General features: G+C 42.6%; 1 protein-coding gene across 1 annotated transcript in view; it reads right to left on the reverse strand.

The window, feature by feature from the left end:
• The window catches only part of ARFGEF3 (ARFGEF family member 3), a 153,497-nt gene that overhangs the window by 137,630 nt on the left and 3,310 nt on the right, over positions 1–12,557 (reverse strand). The window contains exon 2 of the mRNA XM_012748059.2: positions 8,336–8,387. Within this exon, the coding sequence (XP_012603513.1) occupies positions 8,336–8,387 (52 nt within the window). The remainder of the gene's footprint in view (positions 1–8,335; positions 8,388–12,557) is intronic.

Consider the following 12,557-nt stretch of genomic DNA (forward strand, 5'->3'; position numbering starts at 1 on the left):
AAGGTCCGCTGCCAATGGCTGCCTTTGAACAAGATAGCTCGAAGATTCCCTTGACAGTTGTATCTGATCGGGACTGTCCTATTACAAGTCACAGGGCTAGAAGGAAGGGACAACCCTGGAATGAGGTAGGATGGGAATGGAGGCTCTTCAGTTCTTTAGAACAGAAATACTCCAAGTCAAAGTCATGGTGGGGATGAGGGTAGGACAGGCAGCATGCCTCTTCCAGAGAGGCCGGGGACTTTGCCTGGGGACCTGATGACAGCTGAAACCTTTGTATATTCCATGTCCTTTGGTGTGGAATATTGGTTAGGGTCCCCATAAGTACCACCCTCCCCCCGCCCCCCCCCCCGCCTCGATCTAATACACATTAGGCTGGTCAGGGCTCTGGTTAAGTAGAAGGTGGAGGATTTAAGTCTACACTAGCTGGGGTCAATGGGTTGGGCATTGGGCTTCTGCGTCTACTCTTTGGAATCTTCCTCACAGTCACTGAGATATTAGTTTTGTCGCCTACACTGAGTAAGATTCTGTTCTAGCACAGATTCTCCCAAATATAGCTGACCCTTCGTATGCATAGGGAATTGTTCCAGGACACTCACATATATACCAAAATCCGAGCACACTCAAGTCCTGCAGTCAGCCCTGCCAAACCTGTAGGTATAAAATGTCGGCCCTCCATATGTGTGATTTCAGATCCTGTGAATCCTGTATTTTCAATCCAACTTTGGTTGAAAAAAAATCAGCATACAAGTGGACCCACGTAGTTCAAACCTCTGTTGTTCAAGGGTCAACTGTATTGAGCTTTCCAAGAATCCAACACAGGCTCCCTGTGTTTCACCCCATAAACATTTCTAGGGCACTGAGTTAGGGGATACAAAGATGAATAATTTATATAGATGGGCTCCTTGAGAATAGAGTCAGAGAACAGAACCTTTAGACAACTCCCAGTGTGGCTGATGGTAAACTCCATGATAGAATTATGTACGGCATACAGAGATGGCACAGAAAAGAGAAAGGTCACCTGGGAGGGTGAGGAGGGACCTCAGGACACCTCGGCATAGTCCTCAAGGATAAGCAAGATGAGGAATGTGAAAGGTGGCCTGTTATGAGACATACCGTGGGCAATCTTGATGAAGAGAGCAGCTCAGAGCACATCCCCTAGTATTCTGGTGCCATATATAATGGAGCAGCATTGGGTTATTAATCAAACAACTCTGGACCTGATGCTTTGGTCTCAGATTTGGCATGTGGAAGGATGAGGACCTGTGACAAGAATGCTGTATTTCAACTTTTGAGATGGCGCCAGGACCAGGACGTAAGAGTTAGGGGGACAGGGAAGTGCCTTCAGTAAAGGGCTCTGCATGCAGGAGAAAGTACCCTGGAAGGGGACACATACTAAACATGGCCTTGGATGTGCAAAAGAGCTTATTTCCCTGGTGGCACATGTTCCACTCGGGGCAGGACAGAAGCCAAGGTCTTTAGGGGAAAATGGTCTGTAGAACCCTGGGGAGGCAGAACAAAGCTTGACTTGGAATGTGGGAGGCCTCGGCCACTGTGAGACATTCCCGACAGGATCAGAGTGCAGGGCTGGACCTGGGATGTGTGTGCCTCTCCTCATTGGTCTTGGGCACAAAATTTAAGGGAGCACTAAAAAAAACTCAGTAATTAAGATAAATAATATTTTAATGCCATTTAAAAAAATCAAAATTATTAAAACAAAAAAGGCCATGATGAACAAAATATGAAATATTTCAATAAAGGCAAGATCTAGCCCTGTACTTGTACAATTCAGCCTCACTCACCTCACCCTAGTCCCAGCCCTGGGGGAGTGAACCTGATTTGGAAACCTGACAGGAAAGATGGACTCGTATATCAGACAGACAGACAGCTCAGCCATGACATCCAGGGGCAGAGGTCTAAGGACTCTGGGTCTTGACATCGGGTGAAAAGCCCCCTCCTTGCAAATTTACATAGAGCTATGTTAGGGCATCCAGACCCACAGCTACCAGAATTTGGAGTTTTGAATCCACTGGAGGGTGCAGAGGGCTGAGCATTCTAGCCCACATGCTGGCAGAGGGACTGAGCACTCCCAGCCCAGGTTCAGAGGCAGAAGGACATTGCAGGTGTCCATTGCACAGGGAAGAGTGTTTCCTAGGAATGGGCCAGCAGGGCAAGAGTGATCTGAAAGAAGTAGTGACTGCAAACAGCAATGGTACTGAAAGGTCCACAGAAGAGGCATAAGCCCTTTTGCTTTTAATAAACAGGGTTGGAAAAAGTATAACCTCTTAAAATTTTGAGAGGAAAAGAAGGATCAGGCAGATCCTAGGTACCAGCATAACCAAGCCATCATAGGACTGTGGGACGTGCAAGAGGATGGGCGATGCAATGGCTTGCAAGAAGCTAAACATTATAGAAGTTGTGGCATCTCAAGGCAGACTTCAGTCAAGTGTTCCCTGCCAGATAAGGCTGGCGGGAGCCTCATAAAACACAGCCATCAGCCCTGGAAATTTACAACAAAAACCACAACACCCTAAAACTTCCATAAAATGACCAAGTTATTTTGGTTCTATCACTTGATTCCCAAAGCCACAGAGGAAAAGCAGGGAGGTATGGGGGTGAGAGGGGAAAGCAGATAGAGGGCTGTCAGAGAACAGAAAGCAGTGAATGTCACTAACTACTGCTACAGTCTGATAGCTTGTGTTACATATGTTAAAATCCTAATCCCCAAGGTGATGATACTAGAAGACAAGGCCTTTGGGAAGGTGATTAGGTCATGAAGGTGGAGCCTTTATGAATGGGATTAGTGCCTTTATTAAGAGGCCTAGCTGAGCCTGTTTGCCTCTCCTGTCATGTGAGGACGCAGGGAGAAGTCTGCGACCCAGAATAGGGCCCTCACCAGAACCTGACCATACCGGCACCCTGATCTTGGGCTTCTCAGCCTTCAGAACTCTAAGACATAAATTTCTGTTGATTAAAAGCTACTTAGTCTATGCTATTTTGTTATAGCAGCCTGACCACAGTAAGACAGGTCCTAATGGTTCTTGATCAGTAGTTTCCAGGTCTCATTTATCACTTGATTGAAAACCAGTGGCTAACCATGATGGAGTGAGTCCAGGACTATGAAAGGCAATTTGACTTGGTCACAAGTATTTCACCAAGTCTGTCACTGTTAGGGAACATCCTGAGTTGACAAGGACATGGGAATGGTAACCTTAATCGAAGGGATAGCCTGAACTACCGATGCTCTCTTGAGTGTAGGGATACCGCAATAGCCCACTAATTCATAGGTTTATTCAACCCTGCAAAGACACATGTAAGAAGAGGCCTTGAAGTTTAAGAAGAGGCAAAAGAGCAGCACAGACAACAAGGGTACAGACTCCTCGTGAGGGAAGATAGGGACCCTTAAATCTCATCCCCCAAATCAACAGTAGGGCAGGAAGGGCAGAAAGGTAGAGTGATTTTCACATGACTATCAACTAACAAATTGAGAAAATATTCCATAGGTCTGATTCCCTGCACCTTCCGCCATCCCTGACATTGAACCCTAATGGGCGCTCTGCATGAATTCCTATCCCTGTCGCTCACCACAGCAAGGAGAGTGAAGATTTGTTCAGGGAAAGAGCCTTGGGCACAAATAAGCAATGTCTCCTTACCACGCCTTAATTCCATGTGAAATGTTTTATCATGAGTAGCTCTCCTAGAATGCCCTATGCATAACTGTATCCAGTCACCAATCACTTAAATCATTTGTGTGACATTTGGACTTAGTTTTATACAAGAAGCCCTTAAACCAATCAATGACAAAAGGAAAACAGGAAAGATAATACAACACAGGTTTCTCAAGGGTTAAATTTCAACACAGGTCTTTCAAGCACTCTTCTGATTTGAGCTACCATTACTAATGTACACAACTGATCCAAACAATAGCATTACTTATTTACCAGAATGGTAATATATTTAACATGAAAGAAATAAATGGAAAAACAGCACAGCAAGAATATTCAAGATTTTGAATGATCCCCATATTCCTTTACAAAACAGACAACAATAAAAAAAAAAAATCTACACATAATCACTTCCAGGTGTTATGTGACAGAAATAAAAACTAAATCTGAATATAAAATCAGGAGAATGCAAAAGATAGTTTTCGTTCCCATATTAAATATAAGAATGGAAGAAAAATAATTAACATATCCAAATTCTCTCGCATGAGCAGACAAATATTTACAGTGCCTGGATTTTTTTGAGCAGATACTCAAACAGAAGGATGCCATGTTAAACATAAGAATTGCACAGAGTAAGTGTTCCCTGGGTTTCAAGTGCCTGCAAGATCAATCGAAGGATTAAAGGAGGACTGGTTCACAATGCAGGGGTAAGAGCCCATTACTGTCCATCTCCTCATTGTCTCACTTCCCTATTAGCGACATGAAACAGTAAATCAGACTGTTATTGATTCAATAGCTCCTTTTTGCTCTAATTATGGCTTCTTCCTATATCGTAGAAGAGGCTTTGAGAGGCTCCCCACTATTGTGAATCACAGCCAAACTGAAACCCCCATATATTTATAAAAGTCTACAATACATTTACATTTGCTACCACATAACAGTGTTTTCCTGTTTTGCATATCTTCATTCTCCTTCATATGAGGAAAACCTTCAAGTGCAAGACTCACATCTGCTGTGTCTCATTTATGTGATTCAGTTCCCTGTACAAGAATGCTATAGATCTCATTGTGCACCTGAAATACAATAATGCCTATTCTTTTGAATACAAGGATGATGTCACCAGCTGTTTATCATCCGAGATAAACACTCAGAATTGTATTTCTAATAATGGTGAAGATATGTAAAAACACGAGCATATATATTCATCCATAATCTCGAATCCAGCACCCCTCCCCAAAATTTTGTAAACACCTCCTATGGGTGCACAAGACAGTTAGCTGGCTCTGGAGGAAAGCTAAAGATCACTGAATAAAGTAAAGCCAAATGGCTAAAAGGAGAAATAAACGCATGTCCTCAGGTATATGCTACAACCATATTCTTTCCAGCTCATCTGGCCACACCCATACACACACACACACACACACACACACACACACACACACACACACACACACACACCAAGAGTTGGAAAATACCAGCTGCCTTTTATGAATATTCCCAACCAGTGGACCAGGAACCTCTTCTAGGATCATTACTACCTAGTTGCCCCTCACATTGAAGGTGTGTACCTTTTATCACAAATCCAGAACAACAGAAAGCCTCATGTTAGGTTAAAGAACAATTTGGATCGGGAAACAACCTTTAGAGCAGCAGAGTTGATCAAAAGTTTTTGCTTGTCTAGTCACTAAGAAAATTTTAAAATTCTGTTTTTCACATATTGTAGGTAGGTTTCACATATTGTAAATTTTTCATCATAATTTTAATTAATTGCAAAGGCTGTAATTCTAGCATATTGGAATTGCTAAAACTTTTAATTAAAACATATCACTTTTTAAATGTATCTCCTGAATACCAAAGCAATTTGAAAACCACCTTCATCCATCAAAAATACATAAACAAACTCTTCTTTAACAGGAAAAATGCTGCATTATTCTCTTTTGTCCTTGAATTCATATTTCCATTCCACTTTCCCCCCAAAATTTTCTCTCAATATAATATGCTTTAATGCTTGAAAGGCTTTTATTAATCTCTCTATTTTACTTCTCTGTAACAAAGTATGTATAATTTTTTTAAATTTCCTTTTAAAAAGGCCACAAGGCTTAAAAGTATTAATTTTTTATAGTTTAAGCTGTCATTACTAATGCACACAACTGATCCAAAGAACATTAATAATTATTTATCAGAATGTTAAAATGGTTAACATGGAAAATATAATTTTACTGAAAATGCAATTCTAAAGATATGGATGGGGGTTATTTTTTCCCCAATTAGTTCATATACGTATGGATGAGTATTACTTATTGCTATAACTCAGGGTCTAATATCAATTCTGTATCTTTTTCACTTCTATAGATTTAAGCAGTAAGAAACCTTGTTTACATAAATAATAAGGGAATGAAGAAGACTTATCATCAAAAAACTTTTTGTCTATCATCTTATAACTAGAGTAGGTCCTTCTTCAATTTTGCTGAAAGCCAAGAAGTCAGAACTTCATAACTTGCAAAAAGATGTATTCCCTGATCCTTAGAGTCACTCCCCTTAGCAACGGGGACGTTTTCATAGTCCTTTGTAGGTGGGACAAGAGTTTTGCAGCCCAGGACAACACACCACAGTAAGATACAGGATGAGTCACAGGTGTGGTTTTCATTTGCCAAGCAGGTGCAGAATGACAAGAAAAGGTGAGATAGAAAAGGAGATGTGGCAAAGTCAGTCTTGAAGCAAATCAGTTTTTAAAAAGAGGACTTAAAGAAGTTGGAGACAGAAAATTAACTCCCTCAAATTAACTCCCATGCCTTCATAGCTCTTAGAAAGTCTTCACATTGGCTGGGTGCAGTGGCTCACACCTCTAATCCTAGCACTCTGGGAGGCCTAGGCAGGAGGATTGCTTGACATCAGGAGTTTGAGACCAGCCTGAGCAAGAGCGAGACCCCATCTCTACTAAAAATGGAAAAATTAGCCAAGCATGGTGGCATGTACCCATAGTCCCAGCTACTCGGAAGGCTGAGACAGGAAGATTACCTGAACCCAAAAGTTTGAGGTTATAATGAGCTATGATGATGCCACGGCACTCTAGCCCAGGTGACAGAGTGAGATTCTGTCTCAAAAAAAAAAAAAAAAAAGAAAGAAAGAAAGAAAAGAAAAGAAAGTCTTTACATCCTCCCATGGACTGGATACACCAACTGGAATACCTCTCCACTAGACAAATATGTTGTTGTCAGACATTCTGTCCATGTATAAATGTTATACACATAAAAGTGCACTCAGTTTGATTAACACATGAATTCCCTTATAACACATAAGCCTGGTAGCAGCTACTATAGGAGAAGTAATGGATTTAAAAAAAAAATACAGAAACATAATTCTTGTTTAATCTACTGGAAAACAGAAAAAATACCTAATATATCATAGTGTCCTAACAATATAGAAACCATACTTAACAAGGGGCTACAAGGTCAATATTTTTTATAATCTCAAGGAAGAACCTGGAAATAGTCCAAATGTTTAATAATAGGAAAAACACTAAGTAAAATAACCTACAGCCATATAATGGAAGTATATGCACTATTTTAATTTCAAGAACATATAAGAGCATTAGAAAATATTCTTCATAGAGTATTGAAGAAAAAGCAAGCAGGGAACAAAGTTGCAAATAAATTTCATATTAACTTATAAAAATACATGTGTGTGGAAAAAAGACCGTTAAGAGAATCTATTAAACTGTTTTCAGTGGTTATCCTTAGGTGGTGTAATTATGGACAACTTTTTTTGTTCTTTTGTTCTTTCCAAATGTTCCACAAAGGGCATGTATTTCTCTCCCAATGAGGGGAGAAAAAGGTGTAGGGGGAGGTGAAGAAGGTGAGGAAATAGGTTCACTGTCTCAGGGCTGCTGCACGTGGCTGCAGAGTTTGCACCCAGCCAGGGTCGCCAGTGAGAGCTTCAATCCACCCCACCTGGTGTAGGGCTGCATCTCCCCCACCCCAAAGCGGGTACAATTTTCTAATTCACAGTGGAAGATATTGTCCACTATCTACTTGTCCAACTCTCTCCTTGACCAATTTGAACCTTTTTACCTTTACCTTTTTACCACTGACTTCAATGGCTGGTTCCTTCGGATCACTGACTTCACTCACGCCACAGAGGTGGAGCTAATGCACTCAGGTTCCCATCATGCTAACCTCAAGAAATATCCCAGCTCATGGATGCAAAAAAAGGCATCAGAAAGTAAAATGCTATGGTTTGAAAAATGTCCCCCCAAAACATGTGTTGGAAACTAAATCCCCAGTGCAACAATGTTGGGAAGTAGGGCTTTGGTGATCTGGGCTCTGCCCTCATAAATCGATTGATGCTATTGTTGTGGGAGTAGGTTTGTTATAAAAATGTGAGTTTGGTCCCTATCTCTTCTCTCTGTCTTGCCTTCTCATTGCCCTTCACCATGGGATGACACGGCAAGAAGTCCCTTGCTAGATGTAGCCCCTCCATCTTAGATTTTCCAGTTTCCAGAACCAGGAGCCAATAAATTTCTGTTCATTATAAATTACCCTATCTGTGTATTCTGTTATAGCAACACAAAATGGACTCAGACATGCTGCAAACCAATGAGGTTATCTGGGCCTTGGAGAAAACACAGTGGGTAACTTTGATTTCTGCTGTGTTGCATAAGTTCCGTCTCTTACCTCAGCAAGTGTGGCGGGATCTTGACAATAGTATCCAGACCACCCAGGGTTTCTGCAAATGGAAAATTACAAAGTTAAAAATAAGTATTTAAAGACAGAGAATATACATTGTACGTGAATTTCACTGTTAGTTTCTTCTTTCCCTAGGAATTTCTCTAATTATAAATTAGTCAATTCTCAATTATCTGTGAGCAAGACCCTCATATTTTAAAATCCTTTCCCCTCAAAAGCCCCAGAGACTTCCCTAGACCTTGCCTCACTATCAAGGATGGGAGAGTTAAAAATTGGGACACATTTTCCTATAGAGACAAAGAACGAATAGTTAAATTCCTATCCTGAACCAGAATGCCAAATTCATCTAGTTACAACTGTCAAGATACTATCTTCTTGCAATAAAAATAGAGAAAGAAAAGCTATTTCTTTGAAAATACTAAAGTATCCTCAAACAATAACTCATACTTGTGAAAGACTTTCAAGTTCACAAAACACATATCGTATTCTCACACAGGTTTATGACATAGTAGATTAAATTGTTTTAAAAATCACACTATAGTCAGGGATACTGGCTGGGAATCCCACTCACAAATCTCATTCAACCTGGATGTTCAATACTTTCCCTCTGTTTGTGGATTATTCACACTATTGCTGCCTCCAATTGTAGAGATAATGAAAAGCTCACCAGTCTCTTCCTCAAACACTTTTATTTCACTCTTTCCAAATTGCATCCAGTTTTTCAGCTCAAATTGTGTGGTCTCCTCTTTTAGAGTCAACAAGCCCTGTCAATTTGAATTATTTTCACTGGGGAAGGAGAAACATCTCTTCTACCCTTGCTCAGAGATCAGAGGAAACAATAAGACACCAAATGCATCCCTGAGACTCAGGACTAAGATCAGGGCAAAGTGGGCTGAATCTGGGCCTGCTGTGGCCAATGGGACAAAGCAATAGATTTAAGAAAGACAATTACAGCAAAACAAAAAGATGAGCTCAGCAGGGCCCATGGTGACAACACCAAAGGAGAAGGTTGAAGGGCTGAGGTCAATGCTTAAGACGAGACAGGATGACAAGGAAAGGAAGCCCTGAGATGCAGGTGCAGGGAACAGGTCACTGGCCACACAGGACAGCCTGGCCCAGCAGTTGTCAGGGCAGGTGCCAGCACCCAGGACCAGCTGATGCTGCTCCCCAAACCAGCCTGTTTTCCTCACCAGACAGAGGGTTAAATCCAATTCATGATGTACAGTGCCCAGCTCTACAAATGCTACGAGTGAGCTAGGAGACAGGGAAGAGAGAAAGGGCAGTCACAAAACAGCCATGAAGAACCCACGCCTCTGTAAGTGGCAGTGAGACTGGCCAGCAGAGGAGGGGACAAGAGTGGAACCCAAGGCAAAGAGTACCGTAGGGGCAAGGATGGCAAGGCTGCAGCTTTGCTGCAATCGTCCACAACAAAATGGTAACTGGGAAGAGAACAGGGTTCCATTCCCAGCTCCACACCAGCTTGTGACACTGGGGAATGCCACAAGTCACTTACCCCCTCTGAGTTTCAGTTGGGTCCCTCATCTTTAAAAAGAGGACAATGACACCTGTCTCATGGGATTCGTGTGACGAACTGGTGCAATAATGCTCATAAAGGGCCTGATGCGGTCCTTAGATGTCCCCCTTCCTTGACTCGCTGACTAAACATTGGGCCAGGTACTGGGCTAGGGGCACAATTGTGAGGACAGACCTGGTCTGAGAATCCATGGAGTGCACATTCTTATCTCAAACTGTGACAAGTGCCATGAGGGTAAATACAGGGAATTAGGCAGAGGTGGAAGAGGAGACCCTACTGTGGGCGGTGGGGTTGGGGTTTCCTGCAGGGTGTCATGAGACTGAAATTGACCATGCAAATTAGGGAAGGAGGGGGCATTCCGAGTATAATAGAGGGAATAAGAAGTTTGAAATGCATGGAAAATCCCAACCACCTTCACCTGTCTGGCCTCTTTGCTCTTTCAAGACATCATCAGACATTTTCCCACCTCGGAACCCTCCTTTTGGTAAGGCTTTCCCTGAACACCCCATTGAAATTACCACCCCTCGTCCCCTCCAGGCACCTCCTGTTTCCCCTCACTGTTTTACGTTTTCCCTTATCTCTTAACACTACCTGGGCTGTCATATATATTTTATTTATTTATCTTGATCATTGGCTGTCCACCTCTCTGATTCTGCAAACTCCATAAAGGCAGGGCAGGATCTCTTGGCCTGTTTCCTCACTGTGGCATCCTCAACATCAGGAACAGTACCTAGCTTGTAAGAAGTGCTCGCTGAGTATTTGCTGAATTAATGAAGTAAGAGGGAGCACAGTGTATCTGGGTTACTGGAAGTAGGTCAGTATGGCTGCAACTCAAAGAGCAAGGGGTTGAGGGTGCAGACCCAGGCAGGGATTGACAGAACTCATTAGTGACTTTGGGTTTCATCCTAATGGGATGCCATTCAGGGTCTTAGCATGGCATGTCATGTCATGATAAGATTCGGGTTTCCAAGGTGATTCTGCTTAGAAATAGTTTAAGAAGGACTAGAGTAGGCAAGGAAGGAGCTGTCAGGATGCTGCTGCAGCAGTCCTGGTGAAAGGGGAAGGTGGCTTAGACTGCAGAGCTGGCCACAGAGGCAGAGAGGAGTGGACAGGCTTGAGATGTACCCAGGAGATAGAAATGAGCAGAACTTGGGTGATGGACCAGGTATGAGGGCAAATTAAGAAATGTATCAAGGATGACTCTGGCTTTCAGGTTTATGCAGCAGGACAGGCGCTGGTATCAACTAATCATTTATTAAATAGAAACACCAGAGGTGACTGAGGTCTGGGGGTGAGCCGGGGCTGGGGAAGAGCACATGGTCACTTTGGGCCTTGTGAGTGGGGTGCTTTGGAGCCATTCAAGCAGAGATGTTGAGTAGGTGGCTGCATTTGGGGTTTGGGTGTGAGAGCACAGGTGTGGGTTTGTGATAGAGCTGTGGGTATCACACTCTCAGAAACTGAGCTGAAGCTGTGGGTGTGTGTGTGTTCAACTCCAGAAGGCATGGGAGTAAGAATCAGGGCTCAGGGCTATCCTTGAGAAACTCAAGCATGTAAGGCTGGGGAGAGGAGCTGCAGCTGGCAAAAGAGACAGGATGAAATCGGCAGGGTGCGGTCATGGAGACCAAGATAAGGCGGGGGCAGGTATGCTCAGCGTCCCCACAGAGGACCTGTGGATGGGAGACAGAATGGCCCATTAGCTGGACGGCTGTGCACCTGATTATCCTTCACTGCAAGTTGGTGGAATGATGGGGGTGAAAGGCAGACGGGAGTGAGATGAAGAGTTAGCAGAAAGTGAGGACAGTGACACAATCTCTATGGATGCTTTTTAAGAAGTCTAGCTATGAAGGGAACAGAATCTGCAGCTGGAAGGAAAGCAGGCAAGTGGATAAAGAGAAGGGTGCTGGCTGGATGGGTGAGCCTTCTTCCTCTGCTTGGCATTCCTGATTCTAGTTTTCTCTCCCCTCTCCTCCTTTTTCCCTATCTATTCCACGTAAGTCCCTGATATATGTAAAATACTAAAAGTTTCTAAAAGAGGGCTTAGTCCCTTCCAGTTCCCCTGTTCTGCCACTCAATTTCATCCTCCACATCCCAGCTCACAAGCCTCCAGGACTGCCAGTTCCTGAGGCTAACAGCCTTATTTTGGGCTCTCCCCAAGCTGTCCCTTCATCCTACTCATCTTTTCTACACCTCAGTCAGACCATTCCTCACCAGCAAAAAATGTCCAGACAACACCAAATAAAGGGAAGATAAATATATATATATGTGCCTCGCTAGTTACTCTGCAGTCATTAAGAACACTGATTGTCAGAGAAGAGTTATGACAAAGTAGACAAAGGAGAAGAAAATGCTAAAGTTAAAAAACAGGTGACAATATGCCATATGTGGTACGATGCTTTGCAAAAGGGAAAGACCCCAAAATGTCAACAGTGTTGTCTCTGAGTGGGGAGATTACAGGTAATTTGTAGTTTTTCTTTATACTGTTCTACTATTTTTCAATATTCTAAAATGAACATATATAATGCTTATAAATAGAAAAAATGAGTGTTATTTAAAGCCCAAACAAGTTATTAAACTATTGATTTATTTATTGACCATCTGTCTCAAGCCATAGGTAAAGAAGCCACCAGAGAAGTATAATGCACAGTGCCTGTGCTCAAGGAGCTCACCACACTGTTG

This window comes from Microcebus murinus, chromosome 5, assembly GCF_040939455.1.
Source record: "Microcebus murinus isolate Inina chromosome 5, M.murinus_Inina_mat1.0, whole genome shotgun sequence".
In the NCBI taxonomy this organism is placed as follows: Eukaryota; Metazoa; Chordata; class Mammalia; order Primates; family Cheirogaleidae; genus Microcebus; species Microcebus murinus.